Genomic DNA, 16,241 nt, shown 5'->3' with positions numbered 1-16,241 from the left:
TTTAGTTTTCACACAAATCGCGTCCAAAGTTTAAAAACAGGTTTAAAAAGCTACCAATTTCACGTGAGGTGAATTCATACATGAGTCGATTTTGTTTATTTTAACATTTCTGAACCCTGAGACCACCAATTGGAGCTGAAATGGTCGTTATTTTGAGAGTGTTTTCATTAATAGTTGGATTTTTTTTTGTCGGTTTTTAGCTACGGACGTGAATTTTGAGGAACCCAAAGTTATAACCATGAAGAACAAATGATGGTTAATAATTTTTTTAAGAGCTTAAAATTTAATGTGAACCTGAAAATGGTTGATTTCCTAAAACAAATTCCCCCTTGGAAATAATTTCAAAATAGGAACCAAAATTAAAATGCTCGATTTATTCTTGCGCCGTCAGTAGTTTAGTTATGTCGTGAATGATTAAGAGAGATCTCACGTGGACTCTGAACGGGCCTAATTATCTGTTACGATCGCAGTTTAGCCGCAAGGGTGAAATTCATCTCTCATTGCGGCCGATGGGGCGCTAATTTAGAAATTCAAGTCATGCGAGAATTGGTTGTTTGCCGTTCACGCTGACCAAGGGATGGTCAACACGCGAGGTCAATTTGGAAAAGGGACGATAACTGCGCCAAGATCAAATGTACCGGAATTCACAGAGAGAGATAAAAGTGTTTTTGCCGAGCCCGGCCTGTACCTAATCGCACGTAATTGCCTCCGAATTCTGCAGCCGTTTTTGCCCTCCTCGTTTGCTCGCTCGCTACAGTCCGAGGCAATTAATAATAAAACGCGCGGCGCTCCTTTCCGAATTGGCGACTCGATTCACTCGGTTTTCTCCAAGAACACACACTTTGACCGCGCCTTTTTGCGCGCCCTTAATTTGATTTGAATGTAATTAATTGCCGCGCGCATGAAGCGATCGCCTTGTTATTTATTTGCTTCGGACTGTACCGCTCTTTTTCCGGCCATTTCTTGCGCTTCTCTGATTAATTGCTTTTGCAAGATCACAAACAAACATTCCGCTGCACTCGGCAGCACAAAAACCGAGAGGAATTTTTCGCTCCCCCACTTTTAATTAAGATTTTATTTGGATCCCTGTGTCGGTTTTATTTGGACGCCGCGGACACAATTATTTTGGCATTGCCCTGTCAATCACCCCGAATATGCAAATTAGTCGTCAGATGTGGCGAGCAAGCTGCTCCGCGCCTGTAATTACGCGCGTATGCAAAATTCAATCAGCTTTGATTTCTGCCGCCGCGTGTTGCCGCCGTTCGATCAATTACAATTCGATCCTGATTTACTGCTCTATTAAAAATTAATAAGGGCATTTCCATGAGCACCCTCAGGGCCATCAGGAACACATGTTTGACAAGTTAAAAGAGAAATTTTTTTTGTTGGAACCCAAAAATTTCAACATTGAAAAACAGTTAAAACGTGTTTAAATCTGCAACTGCAAAGGTGATAAAAATATCATTTCTATACTCAATTTTTTACACCGAACAACTTCTCTGTTCACATCAAAGCTGTAGTTTTTTCCCTTTTATTGAAAAAAAAAACTGAAATAAATTAAAGCTCAAAGTTGTCTCTAAATTTTTAAAATGTCCAAAAAAAGGGGGGAATTGGAAATTTTCAGAATCCATTCCTTTTGAAAACCCCTCAAACATACGTTTTCTGAAAACAAATTCATTTGAGAATAACGCTTTGCTCCTCATTTTGCAGCTTCTGGGTGCTGATCGAGCCCTCCGACTGGGAAGTCTTGATCAAAAACTTTTGCTCCGATTACCTGATTGTGCTGCAATCGACGCACTCGGCCACCGAACCTGACCAAGTCTTTCCAGGTGAGTTTGAAGGTTTGAAAAATTTTGACGCAGCTTCGGAAATTCCCTGCTTTTTGGAGCTGCAAGAATGGTACAAAATAATCTCCGTGCGGCAACTTGAACTCTCCCCGAAACAAAAGTTGGCACGGCAAAAAGCGTAGAGCGAACACAGAACAGAGCCGGCTGACAATCGAGCAGCAAAAAACGCGTCTTCTCTCCGCACCAACTCCGGCTGACGTCACGTGCTGTGCCAAATCTCTCTTTTTGGGGGGCTGCTCGGAATTATTTTCCTTTCGTTGTGTGTCGCAGGAAGTGTACAAACTTTGCCATCTCTGCGACGAGCTGGACACGCAACTTTTATATTCGTAATTTCTTGTGGCACTTCTTTTACGTTCAAACTGCGACAACAACAAAATAAAAAAGAATAAATAGATTTTTTATTTATTTTAAAATTGTTCAAGAATCTACGATATCTACACTGACACATTTTGATGCCGACTGACCTATTGATTTTATTTTTATACCATTTGAACTTGATTTAGTTAAATTCTTATAAATTCTGGTCAGGCCAATTTAAAAAAAACTAATTAAGAATTTGAAAAATTTAGTTTTCCCAATGATTTCTTTGTTTTAATTTAAAATAAACATGAAGGCTGCGTTTGATTACTGACGTGAAATAGAAACTGCCAAGTTTGCCCGTTTTAATCCTTTCCTCCTGTTTTGAGGGTACAAGTGATGTACGATGCGGCCCTGATAGAGGAGTTGCTTTTGTCTGCGGCGACGGAACGTGCGATGGTATCGGCGCCGAGATTAATGCCGGACCGCGGCGGCATTGCTCATACTCTGGGCCGAGTGACAGATTTACGCCACTTATTTGTCAGCAAGGTCCACCGCCGCCGCCCTTCGGTCAAGTCGCTAAGCCACATGCTTAAGCCTGCCGCGCGCAAGGGGAGAAAAGGGAATTTGTAAAGTGTCCGGCCTTTATCTTTTCCGGCTCATTCATTTTAAAACCGACCGTGGCGCGATAAAGCCAAAGCCTGGCCACTCGGCGCCCTGTTTACCCTGATTTCAAAGCAGTCCGCACTTTCACCCCCTGGAAGGATAAATCAGAAAAGGCGGCACTTTGTCCTGTGTAGGTGTAAAGTTGATGCCTTTTATCAGATATGTCGGTATAATTGAGAGAGCGAGTTCTCTTCTCCCGCAGGAGCAGCGGTTTGTCAAGCTCGGCTGAGCGAGCATCTCTCCCGTGCAAATATTTACGCAGTTATGTAATAATATTTTCCCTCTTCGCCCGAGCATAATTTTTAACGCCTCGCTGCGAAAGAGGGTAAAAAACACCCTTGGCGCCGCCGCCGCCGCTGCCACCGAGCCAGATAAATAATAAACAACCTTTCAATTCGCTCGCTGAATAAATAAATATCGCGCGCGCAAAAAGTCCCTTTGATCTTGACGAGATGCGAATTTCACCGCCCAATCAAATCAAATTTCGCTGCTTTTGATTCAGGTGCGAGCACCGGAAATTTCATAAAAAAAAATCTAAATTTTGCATTCGGAGTTTCTTTTAACCGCACAAATCGAATTGCGCGGACGCAAAAAGCGAATTTCCATTTATAGGAGATAAAGTTTGACTTGTTGTGCTAACTGCCCCCGACGCTGCTATCTGCGCGCAGCCACCCTCTTGAGAGCCATATCTTGGAGATTGCCTTTGCTATTGTTCTTTTCACTCTCTTGGCGCGGAGTTCCGAGCCGCCTCCGTCGTCTGTTCATTAACTTTTTTTGTGCATATAAGGGGAACATGAATTTGCCGCCGAGTTTTGGCCGACTGACTTTGTACACCGATTAAATATTGAATTTGTCTCGGAAGAGCAAGGGCGCCTCTTAATGAATTTGAATCGCACGCCTCGACGAGCATCAACAAAAATGTATTAAAAAAAGAAGCGGGCGTTCACGATACTTTACAAATCTTGCGGCGTGAATGAAAACGATCTGAAGCGTATGCCGCGCCGGTTTCGGTGCAAAAAAGTGCGGGTGTGTAAAAATGATAAAATCAATAATATGCGGGGAGCTACTTAAAAAGGAATCGGTGCGTTCAGCTATGCAATAAAGAGGGGGCGGCGAATGTGTTTCTCGGCTCTGATGACATGGATGGCTCAAATGGTCCGTCAATTCCTCGCACTGCAGAGCGAGCGCCGAATATCGTTTTCAATCAATCTCCGTAAATCTCCTCGCCCATCAGAGGCGCGCAAGGAAATTTGCGTCTGCAGTTCCGACGACCTGCAGTGATAAATTTGACCGGAAACTGCCAAGATCCGCAAAAGCAGAACAAGCTGCTCTCGATTTTGGTCGGATCAGTCTTTTTTTAATCGAAACTCTTGACTTAAATTACACAACATATACTTTTTTCAAGATCATTAAATTTATTCCAGGAATAAATTCGTGCCAGTCTGAAATTTGAGACGCAATTTCCAAGTAAGTTTTCACTGCCGTAAATACAAATACCTTTGAAAGGTATTTTATTGTTTGTAGTATTTTTTTCTTTTTCTTTTCCAAACACAAAACCAACGTCAATAGATAGGAAATTTAATTGGCTTTAAAAAACTTACCAAGTTTGCTTAAGTCTGTTAATTTTTGGTGCCATTAAGTTTGATTTTAATGTTGTCAATGTTTTATTGATTTTTCAGCTCAAGCTCTTTTGAAAAACATTGTAGTAAAAAAATGGTTCAAACAAAACTTATAGAAAATTTAATTTTGCACACTTTATGTATTCAACATTTTCTTCTAAATTCAAAAAGTATAAAAGTTATCAATGCGGATGTGTTGAAAAATGAGGTGAACATTAAAATGCCGATTCATATATAAATTTCCTCTCAGCCGTTAAATAGTTTGAACTGAAATTTTTATAATGCCAAAATACTACATTTCAATTAAATGTTTTGTTTTTTAAATATAGATTTTAAATTTTTATAAGGTTGCAAAGGACAAAATGCATTTGATTCCTGGTATAATCCATGAATTAAGTTCGTTTTTATTAATTTTTTTTTAAAATTGCTATTGCAATTTATTGAGAATACAATTGAAATGCAAAGTGCTTGGCCTCAAGAATTTAGTGCAGGACTTGGGAAGTAAATTTCACGCTCGGTGGGCAAATTCCACGTCCTGGCCAGAGACAGCCTCGATTGCATTCCAGGCGAAGAGCCGCTCTCGGCAATTGCGGGAGTGAATTAAATCCTCGTCGGTACACTCGCGACTAAATTACAAGCGTCTTAAATTTTTGCACTAATTTCCAGAGGGAGACTTGGTATGCAGATTAAAGAAGAAGCTTTTCTTATTTCACCCCGCAAGAATGGGGTCCGCGCGCGCGTGTTATTGCCGCTCGTAAATTAACTCGCCCTTCGCCTTCTTTCCGCACCCGCAAGAGGCGTTAATTGCTCCCGCCGAACACACACAAATCTGACTAAAACACTCGGCTTTCGATTCCTCGCTCGCTCGCCGGCCCAAGACAAAAACTCGTATGCGCAATATTCTAATTAATCGCGTCCGGGCATTTTGAAATTAACAATATTTCATCGTTAAGATCAAATTACTACGGAGCGGCCGACCCTTGGCGCACGCTCGAGTTGCAAGGCGTGTAAACAGGGTGTGAAACGCACTCTTTAAGGAGCGTTCCTGCCTCGGACAGCAGTGATAGATGGTTTGCATGTTGGCCGCGCACTTAAAACTGGTCAAACACTTAAAGTGATTTGCTCTCGCTCGCATATTAAAAGCTTTTGTGTAGATGCAAATGCGCGTGATTAAGTTGTTGAAAGAGAAGAGAGAGCAATTTATTACCTCCGTCTTTAGTGCGAGCGGCGGACAACAGCTAGCGTGGGGTCAAAAGTTTAATAATATCGGCTCCAGAATGCTCTCTCCTCCGCCTCAGCCACCAGCACCGGTCTTTCCTCCTTTACGTCTCGTCCTCGTGCTTACGTGTTTCCGAGAGCGCCGCAGAATGGGTGCATTAGATAAATAAATGTCGCCTCGGCCCAGTGCATTAAGAAGGCCATAACTTTCCTTGCTAACTGCGCCTCCACCGCACTTTTCAGCGCTGACCTAATTTCAAAACTTTTTTCTTGAATGTAATGAATTGTATTTGGTCGCTAAATTTCAAGTATACCTTGAAAAACCACAATCTGAAAATTCCAAAAGGAAACCTAATTTGAGTAATTATAGAAAAATATGAGAACTAAGTTGCAGGGGTATTTTTTCGTCAGTTTGGTAAAAAACTTCAGATTTTGGTATTTGGTGGCGCTGCGATCGCACAGCGCCGTGATAAAACTAGTGATCTCTGCGCCACCAGTGACCAAAATCCGAAGTTTTTAGACCAAAATGACGAAATTATCCCATATTTTTGGCGCGAATTCCTTTTCTTGTGAAATGGTTAGGAATCTTCACATAGTGCTTTTTCAATATACTCAAAATTTACCGATCCTTCTGAATAAAGACCAATAAACTTTGATTGTGAATTTTATACAATATTAGAATGAGAAAGAAATTATCTTAGTTTCCATCGCACAGCAGTTCTTTTTTACTTCAGTACCATAAAATAATATTAATAATAGAGAATTGCGCAGCGAAATGAAGATATCGCGCAATAAAAAAAGATTTAATTGCTTCACTTCGGAGTAATTATTATTATGAGAGTAATTTGTTGCTCCTGAGTCGCGATTTTACGTTCTTTTTACTGCGCTCATTATGTATTACGACCCCCGTTGCCCCGTTTAAAGTCGTTCACACGGACGGATCGAGCAAGTCTAGCAGATGCACTGGCAAGGGGGTCGCTAGCTCTGGGCCTTTTTCTCTTGCCTCTCAGCTTAGATTTATCTGCGCACTCCATTTGTATGATTAAACGGCTTCTGCGCGGCCTTGTCTAATAACATTTATTATTGTAATTTCTGCTCGTGCGCGGCTATTTGTTAACTTTTATCTTTTTATCTCCGTATAATTATACAAGTGCAGAGGCACCGCAATAAATTCGCTCAAAAATTTATGCATTCATTCGCGATAAAACGGGCGCTCGAAAACCTTCAATTAATTTGGTGATTTTGGGTGTAGCAATTAGTGCCGAGGTTGCCGCCGCGACCATCAATTAAAGCGATGCGAGTGACCGACCTGCTTTGAATCGGGTTTAATTGGACACGAGTGCGAGTTCTCAACGACAAGTGCGCGCATCAAGCAGGGGATTGTATCGATTCTACGGAAAAGTCGCCATAGATTGCGGCACCCGTAATTACCGAGAGGGAATGTCAAGCTCAGTTCCGCCTTTGACTTGTTTCACTGATGATCTGCAAGAGTCGCAAGGGTGCAGGAAAATAAATAAATTCTTCGAAAGAATTAAGGATCGCCTCTGCGCTTTCTTTCCTCCGGGACTTTGTTTCGTGCGCAAAATAAAATTCATTCTTTTTTAATTCCAATGAAATCCATTGATTTATTAAACCAATAATAAATTTGTTTTAATTTTCTTTGTACTTTGCCGAAACTATAAATTTCCCGTATTTCCTTTTTTTAAATTTCTGGATCATTAGCAATGATACTTTCTCTTTACTCGTCTGTCCGTTTTAATTTAAAACAGAATAATGTTTTGATCCATAAATTTGGTGCGTCTCGCGGAAATTCCGTTTGTTTTAATTCGCTCTCGTGGCTGCAAAGCGTCTGCTTTTCCGCCGGAGAGGGACGAGCTGCAGTGATGATTGCGCGCGTTTTCCGAAGCTCATTTGCATGTAAGTAAAAATGTACACCCTAAGCGCGCTGCACCCCTTAATTACGATACGCGGCGACCAGCCACCCCTCTCATCCCTCTCTCGTCACGATGATGTGTAACTTTGCAGGCCGGTCAGTCCGCCACCGAAAACAATGCGCGCGCCCTCTTAAGACTATTATTGTCCGAGAGGCAGCGACGGATTACGCTAATGGTCATTATAAATTAATTTTGGACGGCGAAGAAAAGGATTAGACGTGGTGAAAAAAGATTCGGCCGTAATGCGCCGGTCATAAATTAATAATGCACGCGCGCTGCAAGATTTATGAGCATGACAAGTTGAATTTGAGGGCTGAAAATCAAAACATAAACAGCTCGGCGGCGATCAGATTAATGCATTGTTGCGACGGCCTCTCTTCTTGGCTCCACTCTAATGAAATGAAAAGCCTGACAAGATACAAATGCAGGCAATTTTTGTAACAGCCCTGCGCGCTGTCACACCATCGCCAATCCACTTAACTTTTTCTCTCTTGTATCGTCGTCTGTGTGTTTTATGTATTTGTGTAAAATTCCATCTTCCATTTCATTTTTTGTTTATTTACAGTTTTCAATTGATCCAGGAATGAAAAGTTTCAATCAGAACAAAATCCAAGCCAGCTGAAATTTTCACCGTCAATTAATTAGCAGGCATTTTTTTTTTATGTAAAAAGGTACGTTTGTAACTTTTTTTGTAGCAATTTTTCTATTCCATGAACAGACTAGAGATTAATTACAATAGATAGGAAATTTAATTAGGTTTCAAAAGCTTCAAAACTTAATTAAATAAGACAATTTTTAGTGCCAAAAATTCAAATATTTGTATCATCGGCCATTTTTCAACATTTCCGCTCTTATAACTTTTGTTGCGTTAGTTTTAGAAGAAAATGAAAATGATAAATACAAAAAGTGTGCGAACTTCAATTTCCTGAAAATTTTGTTTGAAACATTTTTCGAATTTTAATAATCATTTTAATAACAAAAAAACCCATTTTAAAGCAAATTAAATGTGTTTTAACTTGTCATTCTATTAAAAATTTATCATATTTTTATTTGTTACGAAAAAAGTGGAGCAGACAAGTAGAGCAAAAGTGCATGGAAGCGAATCTTGTTAGGAAAATTGGCCGTAAACGTTGTACAGAGAGAGCTGTCTCGTAGTTGTGGCGCTGCCATATCTCATAAACGTCGCGTCTCCTTCTCTCGTCATGACAAGTGACAAAACTTTGTGTCAGCCTTCATTTCTTATAGATACGTACCAAAACCTAATGTGCGTGTGCACGGCCAAACTTTTTCTGCTCTGCGGAAATAAAAAAGTTGCAAAAAGGTTTTCACGTGAATCGCGGACAAATTAAAAATCCCGCTTACAATGAGATTAAAAATAAATTCGAGGCTTAGCAGGAGAAAAGAAGGCATGAAAAATGCGCAAATTGTTTGTTGAAAGTATGGAATTAATATAAAAGGGTCATTTGCGCTGCGCATGCAGGGGTGGCGGAAAAATTCCTTTTTTGTTTTCGCGCCGGTAATCCTGGCTGTGCAGGCCGAGGCCAATTAATACCGATGCACAGACGCTTTCCTTTTCGCTTTTGGGCCGCCGCCGCCGCTCTTTCCTCGCTCCCCACACACACGATATTTATCACTTCTTTCTGTTCCAACACCATTAATCTAACATGGGGCTGACGATTCATTTATTACACCATGTTCAGCCCGCCGAGCCACGTATAAATCCACCTCCCATATACTTTTGCACAACTGATGTCTTCCTTCATAGGGAAGTTTTCTATGCGCCGAGTGCCAGATCTGCAGCCTGCGCGCTTGACGATCGCAAAACGAGACTTGAATCTTCTCCCTCGCGACACAGGCGCCGACCGAGCTGCCCTTTCGCAATTCATTCGCTTGCAAAAAGTCAAGGAAACCAAATACAAAGACAAGTCGTTTCGTTGCCCGCACTTCTTCTTTTCAATACAAGTGGCAACAAGAATGTGGGTAAAAAGTGATGATTAGCGTAAATAATTTATTTATTATTCTAATAGTTATAAAAAAATCATCATTCTTGGGTTTTAAGTGATTAATTATTAAAAAAATAATAACATTTACTGAGGAGCTTTTGATTTCTACACTGAAATTAAAAAATTCTCAATTTTTTCGCATAAGTTCAATTTAAATTTTTGTTGATTTAATATTTCCATCTCAATTGGGGCGATTTGTAAGTGATTTGGAATATTTTTAATTTTTTTTAGCCGGGACAATATTGAGTTATAAATCATTTTTGCAAATTTTCAAAAATTCAGTTCTCTCATTGACTTTAATTCTCCTTGGAACTGATATGAAAAGAGAAATGGGCATTAAATTTTTCGCAAAAGCCTCTCTTTAAATTGTATAAAACGCCCTGATTTTGAAATATAAATTTTTTTATCCAGTATTTTATGCTCTAGAGTTTTTTCCCCTACTTTTTTCTTTTTGTCAAGATGATTCCCTCGTGATTGGCGGTCATTGTAGTATTAAACCTTGTCCGCACGAAACGCTGCATTTTGAGCAAAAAATGGCCTCTCGGTTATACAATGTTGATGCGGTTAATTCCGAGCTAATGATACACGCCTCAAAATAAACACGTAATATGCATCTTGAGCCGAGTTATTCAAGCGCAAATCCTGCCTGCGCCCGACGAAATAATTGCCAGCAGAAAAACGGCAGCGAAATTTCTTGACAAAAGTTGTTTAAGCTCATTTCGTCTTAATTAGCAGAATTTCACATTCCGTCATCGCATTGCGCGCTTAAATTCCATTATTAATAATTATATTTCTGCGAAACTCGAAAGCTTCTCTTTTGTGACAAAGAAACGGACTTAAGCGCCGCCGCCGCCGCCGCGCCAGACGAAATATAAGGAGCAAAAAGAGAGGCCGAAGAAAGGCAGCGCAAGAAGCGCGCGCGGCCACATTAAAGGGGTTAATCCGCTTAGCATCATTTAAAACGTTCTCTGCTCTGTTGATTGCATTATATACGCGCCTGTCAACAAGACTTTTGTCTCCTCCGACTTATAATTCTGCTAATGGAAACAGAGTCAAAGATTTGAATTTTTGTTTCAGAAATGTGCATCGAGTGCCTGGTGAACCGGAAGAAGAACATCAACTTCAACTACGAGAACTCGTACGTCCACATCAGGAGGGTCGAAAGCGACCTGTCGCCCAAGAAGGTGAGCAATTAAAAATTAAAAACAGCCCACGTAAGACCGGCTGCGCAGGAGAGACATAAATATCAGAGGCGCTTGATTTACTCGTTCAAATTAGTAGCGCGGCGCGATCGTGATTTATCGCCAGCGAGTCCGTGTGATCTGTTTTTCGACTCGCCCGCGGCCCTTATTGTCCGGTAGCTTTGAAATAATTACATGCATATCACAGAGAGCGGCCGACGGGGCGTGGGGAATCCGATATAATTATTTATTAAGGTGGTTGTCGTGACACCGAAATTACACACGCCGCGCGCCATTCATAAATAGTAACAAACGCAGCAGCGCCGCGGGCCACGCGCATTGCTTTATTAACTCCAAACTTTTCTTTATTCGCAGAGTTGAATTCGTTTTATTTCGTTTGGCGCTCGTTCAGCACAATAAATGCGTGTGTGTTTGTTTGGTTGTGCGTTCGTTCATTGCAGCTTTGTACGTTTGGAAGTGGCGCCTGTAGGGAAGCTGGAGACGCCGGCCGCAGGAAGAAACCCCCGAGGGGTGAGCACAGCTCAGAATAAGACGACAACTCGGCGTCTCTCCATTAAATAGATTCCGCCGCACAAAAAAGAAATTCTTCATCTCCTTTGTCTCTCTCTCGCTCTCCGGCCGTCTCTCCCCAGCTGATAAATTTCAACCCCCGGCCGGTCAATGACTCTGCTCAACCTGCATTTCTATAATATCCATTCGATCTAATCAAAGCATTTAGTTTACACCGAGAAATAAATCTAGAAAAAGTATTTTTGTTTACAGACCGTTTTGCATATCCATTTGAAATAATAATTCCGACTTTTATTCGCAGATGTCCGCGAGCAAATCTGCTCCGAGTGACCCAGGCCGATCGCGGAGGCGCAGACACAAAGTCGACTTTGACATCAAAGTGAGCGCGGCCGACTCGATCAGGACCGTCAAAAAGGAGGTAAAAGCAATAAAAGCCAAACGGTTTATGGAAACAAATATATGAGTATGAAACCGGCAGCTGCGGCGAGGCAAAAAATCGGCCAATATATGCACCTGGTATTACTCATTCTACCTGCGGCCGTCTCTCGCAAAAAAAACAACTCGCATCGCCGCTCTGCCCATCGTAAATGGAAGTTTTTTTTTTGCATACCAACTTTCTACACAATTCCGAATGCGGAATCCTTTCAATTTATTAATTTCATTCAAATTACCGTATAAAAAATCTGTTTTTTTATTTAATTAGTGTTGGCAAGTTCAATTTTTTCCTTATCATTGAAAGTTGGTTTTGAGAGGGTATACAATTGGCAAGGCGCGTGTGTCGTGCACGTTGCCTACCTTTAATCCCCTCAACCGGCTTTTCGGTCTCGGCAGTTGTTAATCGTTCAAAACTGGAAGAGTTCGTTTGGCTCGTCTGAAGTCTGAATATGGAGAGAGCGATTGCGATTCCCCGCGCGTCTGTTATGATTAAGCGAGCCTGTTGTGCCGCCAAGGTAGAAAAAGCAGGTTACTTTTCTCTGCGCGTCGCTGCAAAAAGTTAATATTTAGCGTTGGTCCGTGCGCCGTGTGTCCAGGGCTTGATGAATACGGCAAAAACACAACGTGTACATTATTAATCCAGATAACATGGCGCGGCGGCAAAAAGCGTCTTGGTGCGCTTGAATAGGACGGACTGTGTGGTAGTTTAAGCGGATAGAGTTGCGGCCGTAAATATTATTACAACCGACGAGCATGAATGGCTCAGAATGTTAATTCTCCGAGGCAAAAAGTAGTTCGCTCCGGGGAAAAAGTCCATTTGTTATTTCGGCCGAAATCACTTGGATTTAAAAAGAGGCTGAAAAATCGCCGCCAATTAATTCGGAGCGGCGCATTAACATATCACGACGATAATAATTGCGCGGCGACACATGTTGAACGCGCGCGAATCGTGTCGGCCTCACCGGGAGGTGCGCGTTTCATCGTTTCTCTCATATTTCATGCGCTCGTAAAACACCGAGAGAGAGACGAGCTTGCTTTTAATCTGTTTGCACCTGCATTCGCTGCCCACAGATTGTTCTCGGAAATCGAAACGTTGAAAATTGTAAAATCAAGAATTTAATTAATTGTCCACTTGTAACAGAATCGCCGTGCTAATTTTTCAGAAAAGTTCAATTGAAGTTTGAAAGAAAAAAAACGTGGTTTTTACATTTTTAAAGTTTCTGAGAGAATTAAACTAATTTTTTTCGATTTAATTAAACCTAAAAAAAAAACGAGATAACCTAAAGATGCGCCATGTTTTTTATCTCATTGAGTTCAAATTTTGGAATTTATTGTAAAACAAGCTATTTTGAAAATATTTATTTTATTTTCAATTATTTAATTGTTTTTTATTTATAGCTATAGAACGGTTAAAAAATAATCTTTTCCCAAGAGTTAATTTCTAAAAAAATAAGGCTTTTTTGTCATATTTGAGTCAAATTGAAGAAGTTTTATTGTATTCCACTCAAACTTGAAGCATTTGAAAAAAGAATGGTTTTAAAGTCTATGAAGGTTTTGGAATATAATTTCAATGCATTGAAGAAACGATAAAAAAAATTTCATTCCAAGAAAGAAACTTTGATTGTAAACCAGAGATTTTTATCTGTGATAAATAATAAAAAGCTAAAGCTATAATTTTTCTGAAAGAAAATTAAGTCCTCTGAATAAGTTGTCACTAAAAATTTATTCGCACTTGATTTTTCATTGTTGTTTCGTATATTTTGCGTAAATAAACACATTTTGAGCTTTTTCCCCGCGTCTCGGAAAGCTCGTTTGTCTTGTGCAGGGAATCGTGCTCAAGGTTGCTGGGCGCATTTGTCTGGAGGTGTCAAGAGTGGCCGCAAGCCCTGCGGGACACTTTGATTCTGACAACGAAAACCATTTTTACCCGCCACACGCTTTTCGCAATTTCCGCGCGTTTGTTTTGACGCGTCACTCAATTTGCCCTTTTTCCCTTTAGATCATGAAGAAGCTGGACAACGGCTCGTGCTTCAGCGACCTGCACCTCTTCTCGCAGGACGGCCGCGCCCTGGACGAGCTGGACAGGACCCTGCGCGAGTACGAGATCAGCCAGGACACGACCATTCTGCTCAAGGTGAGCCTTTTTGTTGTTTTGTTGTCAAGGGAGGGGGCGTGCAAATAAATCGGCTGCGTCTGGCGTGCGCGAGGGCTTAACAAAGAGTTATTCAAGGCAGATCTCGAGAACAATCGTTATCAGCGCCGCGATAAATATGCAAATGCTGCTAATTGCCTTTTGCTGCGCCGCCGCCTTTTGCTCTTTATTGTCTGGCAGATTTAGTGGCGCTGCAACTTATCTAACTTCCTGAGCAAGGGTCAAATTATTAATAGGACCATTCGTTTCGACCAAGACAGTTTTGGGCCAAATAATTAACACCAAAACTTAATTACACGTCACTCTTCTGATTGAAGACCAACTCAACGCATTTTAATTGTTCTTTATTATGAAAGATTCCAAAATTCAAAACCGTAAAAACATAAATCGGCTTTTTCTCACACAAAAAACTTGGGATTTTGGTCTTTGGTGGCGCTGCGATCACAAAGGCAGCGATCTCAGCGCCACCAGTGACCAAAAGCTCAAGTTTTTTATCCGATTTGCAACGCTTTGGAATTTTCACAAAATCGTTTCTTGGAAATTTGTGACCTTTCAGATTTAAATTTATTTTGCACCGAGTTTCAGTAAGACTAATGGCGTCTTGGCACGACAAAATTGATGGGAGGAAAAGAGGAGCGCTCTAATCAGATCTGCCGGCGGGAAAAACGTTATTACAAGTCTGTGAGGCTCGCTCACGTTTGAACCCTTTTGCTCTCTCTCGTGTGAGCTGATTAATGGTCGGGCCGGTGTGATTTCTCAATCTATACAAATCAATCACCCGGCGCAATGGATGGCTTTCTTTGAAAGGGAGCCGGGATGACCTCTCGCACCGACCACTATCGAAAATATGCGCCACATTATTATTATGTCCGCTTCACGAGCGCGCATAAATCAATGAGTTTATAACTTGATTATACACCTTGTTAAATTCAATTTTTATTTGCGCGCGTTTTGAGCAAAGAAAGCGGCTTTTGGCGCTTGGATTTTTATTATTTATTCCCGGTGCGTGTCGTAATGAAAAATGAAATATACGCCGCGAGTAAACACTCGAGCTTAATCATCAGTCTGCATCTTTGTGGAATTCCGCTGCGTGAATTGCGAAATATTTATTTTAATGGGCCGTGTGGAGCCGAAAAAGAAACTTTCCCACAAACGGTGGTTTCAACTTATTACTTTGGCTTCAATTGCGATTGTAATTAAAAAAAAAAATTAGTTATTCAATTAAAAAGTTGATAAATAAGTTTCAATTTGAAAATTAAATCGATGGGAAAATTAAGTTGGTAAACTTTTTTAATCCATAACCATTTAAAAAAAGATGTATACAATTTATTTTCTCTTGCCTTTGGAACATTTAGAAATTACAAATGAAATTTCCCTGCGTACGAGTCTGTTAATTTTGGTTGGTTTTGTGAATAAATTGTGTGTGTGTTTGTTTCGCGAAAATGAATTGTTAATGGTGGCCGCAGTTGGAAATTGTGTTTGCTGACTTCAAAAGAATTTCGTTTGGCTCGGCCAAATGCCTGCATTGCGAAAGAGATTATCCGACGACTTTTTCGTACATGTTTGCTTGGCTGACGCACAAACAAGTGTTGGTCGGTTTTGGTAAGAGGGCCGAAAAATGTGTTTAATCCCGCTCGTAAATTTCCACAGCTTTTCTTCCCCTCCTCGGAGATTAATGCGCCGCGATTAAACAGTAATTATTATATTTTCATTTTTCCGAGCGAGAGTTTTCTCTGCCCCGCGCTCCGTGCGCGTGTAATTAGGCTTTGATACAAAGTGAGAGAGCATCAAGGCCACGGCCCGAAGCGAGCATTTTCATTTTTATTTTCTTCTTCAGGTAGCCGATTTTCGGTGCCGGTGCTGCCATCTGATAGGGCTAATGACTTTGATTCATTAAAAGCGAGGCAATTTGTTGAGCGCGAATCGCCAAGGATGCGAGGCTAATTTTATTATAATTACGCCGCAGAGCCACTTGGTGGTCTCTTTCTCGCTAGACAATGCCATTACAATCTGCACTATTTGCTCTCTCAGTCAGTCTCGTTGATGGCTTATCTCGCTGCCAATCTAATTACGTTTATGCTTCCATTTGTTATGGTGCGGCGCAAATCATTAGCCTCGTGATTGATGCGCTTTTTTACGCCGATTTGAATAATTCATAATTCGCCAGAAGCGGACAAATAAAATTTCAAACCCTTTGATTCCGTCGTCGTATTTATACGAAATTGGTTTTCTTGGTACGCGCGCCGCAAATGGAAAGTTTATTGCCCGGGCGCATTAAAAGCATCGGGTGATGGAGTAGCAGCTTTTTCCTTTCATTTGCATCGAAGCTGCTTTTATCGCCGTCGCGAGAATTCCAAC

General features: G+C 41.0%; 1 protein-coding gene across 1 annotated transcript in view; it reads left to right on the top strand.

Annotated features, from left to right (window-relative positions):
* LOC132196062 (ubiquitin carboxyl-terminal hydrolase 48-like) overlaps positions 1–16,241 on the top strand; it is a 46,254-nt gene that overhangs the window by 15,574 nt on the left and 14,439 nt on the right. Inside the window, exons 16-19 of the mRNA XM_059618452.1 lie at positions 1,711–1,829; positions 10,662–10,768; positions 11,598–11,714; positions 13,731–13,865. Coding sequence (XP_059474435.1) covers positions 1,711–1,829; positions 10,662–10,768; positions 11,598–11,714; positions 13,731–13,865 — 478 coding nt within the window. The remainder of the gene's footprint in view (positions 1–1,710; positions 1,830–10,661; positions 10,769–11,597; positions 11,715–13,730; positions 13,866–16,241) is intronic.

The sequence above is a fragment of the Neocloeon triangulifer genome, unplaced genomic scaffold, assembly GCF_031216515.1.
Source record: "Neocloeon triangulifer isolate White Clay Creek 2 clone unplaced genomic scaffold, ASM3121651v1 ptg000011l, whole genome shotgun sequence".
Lineage (NCBI taxonomy): Eukaryota > Metazoa > Arthropoda > Insecta > Ephemeroptera > Baetidae > Neocloeon > Neocloeon triangulifer.
Note: the sequence above shows the minus strand (reverse complement) of the source record. Positions and strands in the feature narration are given on the sequence as shown.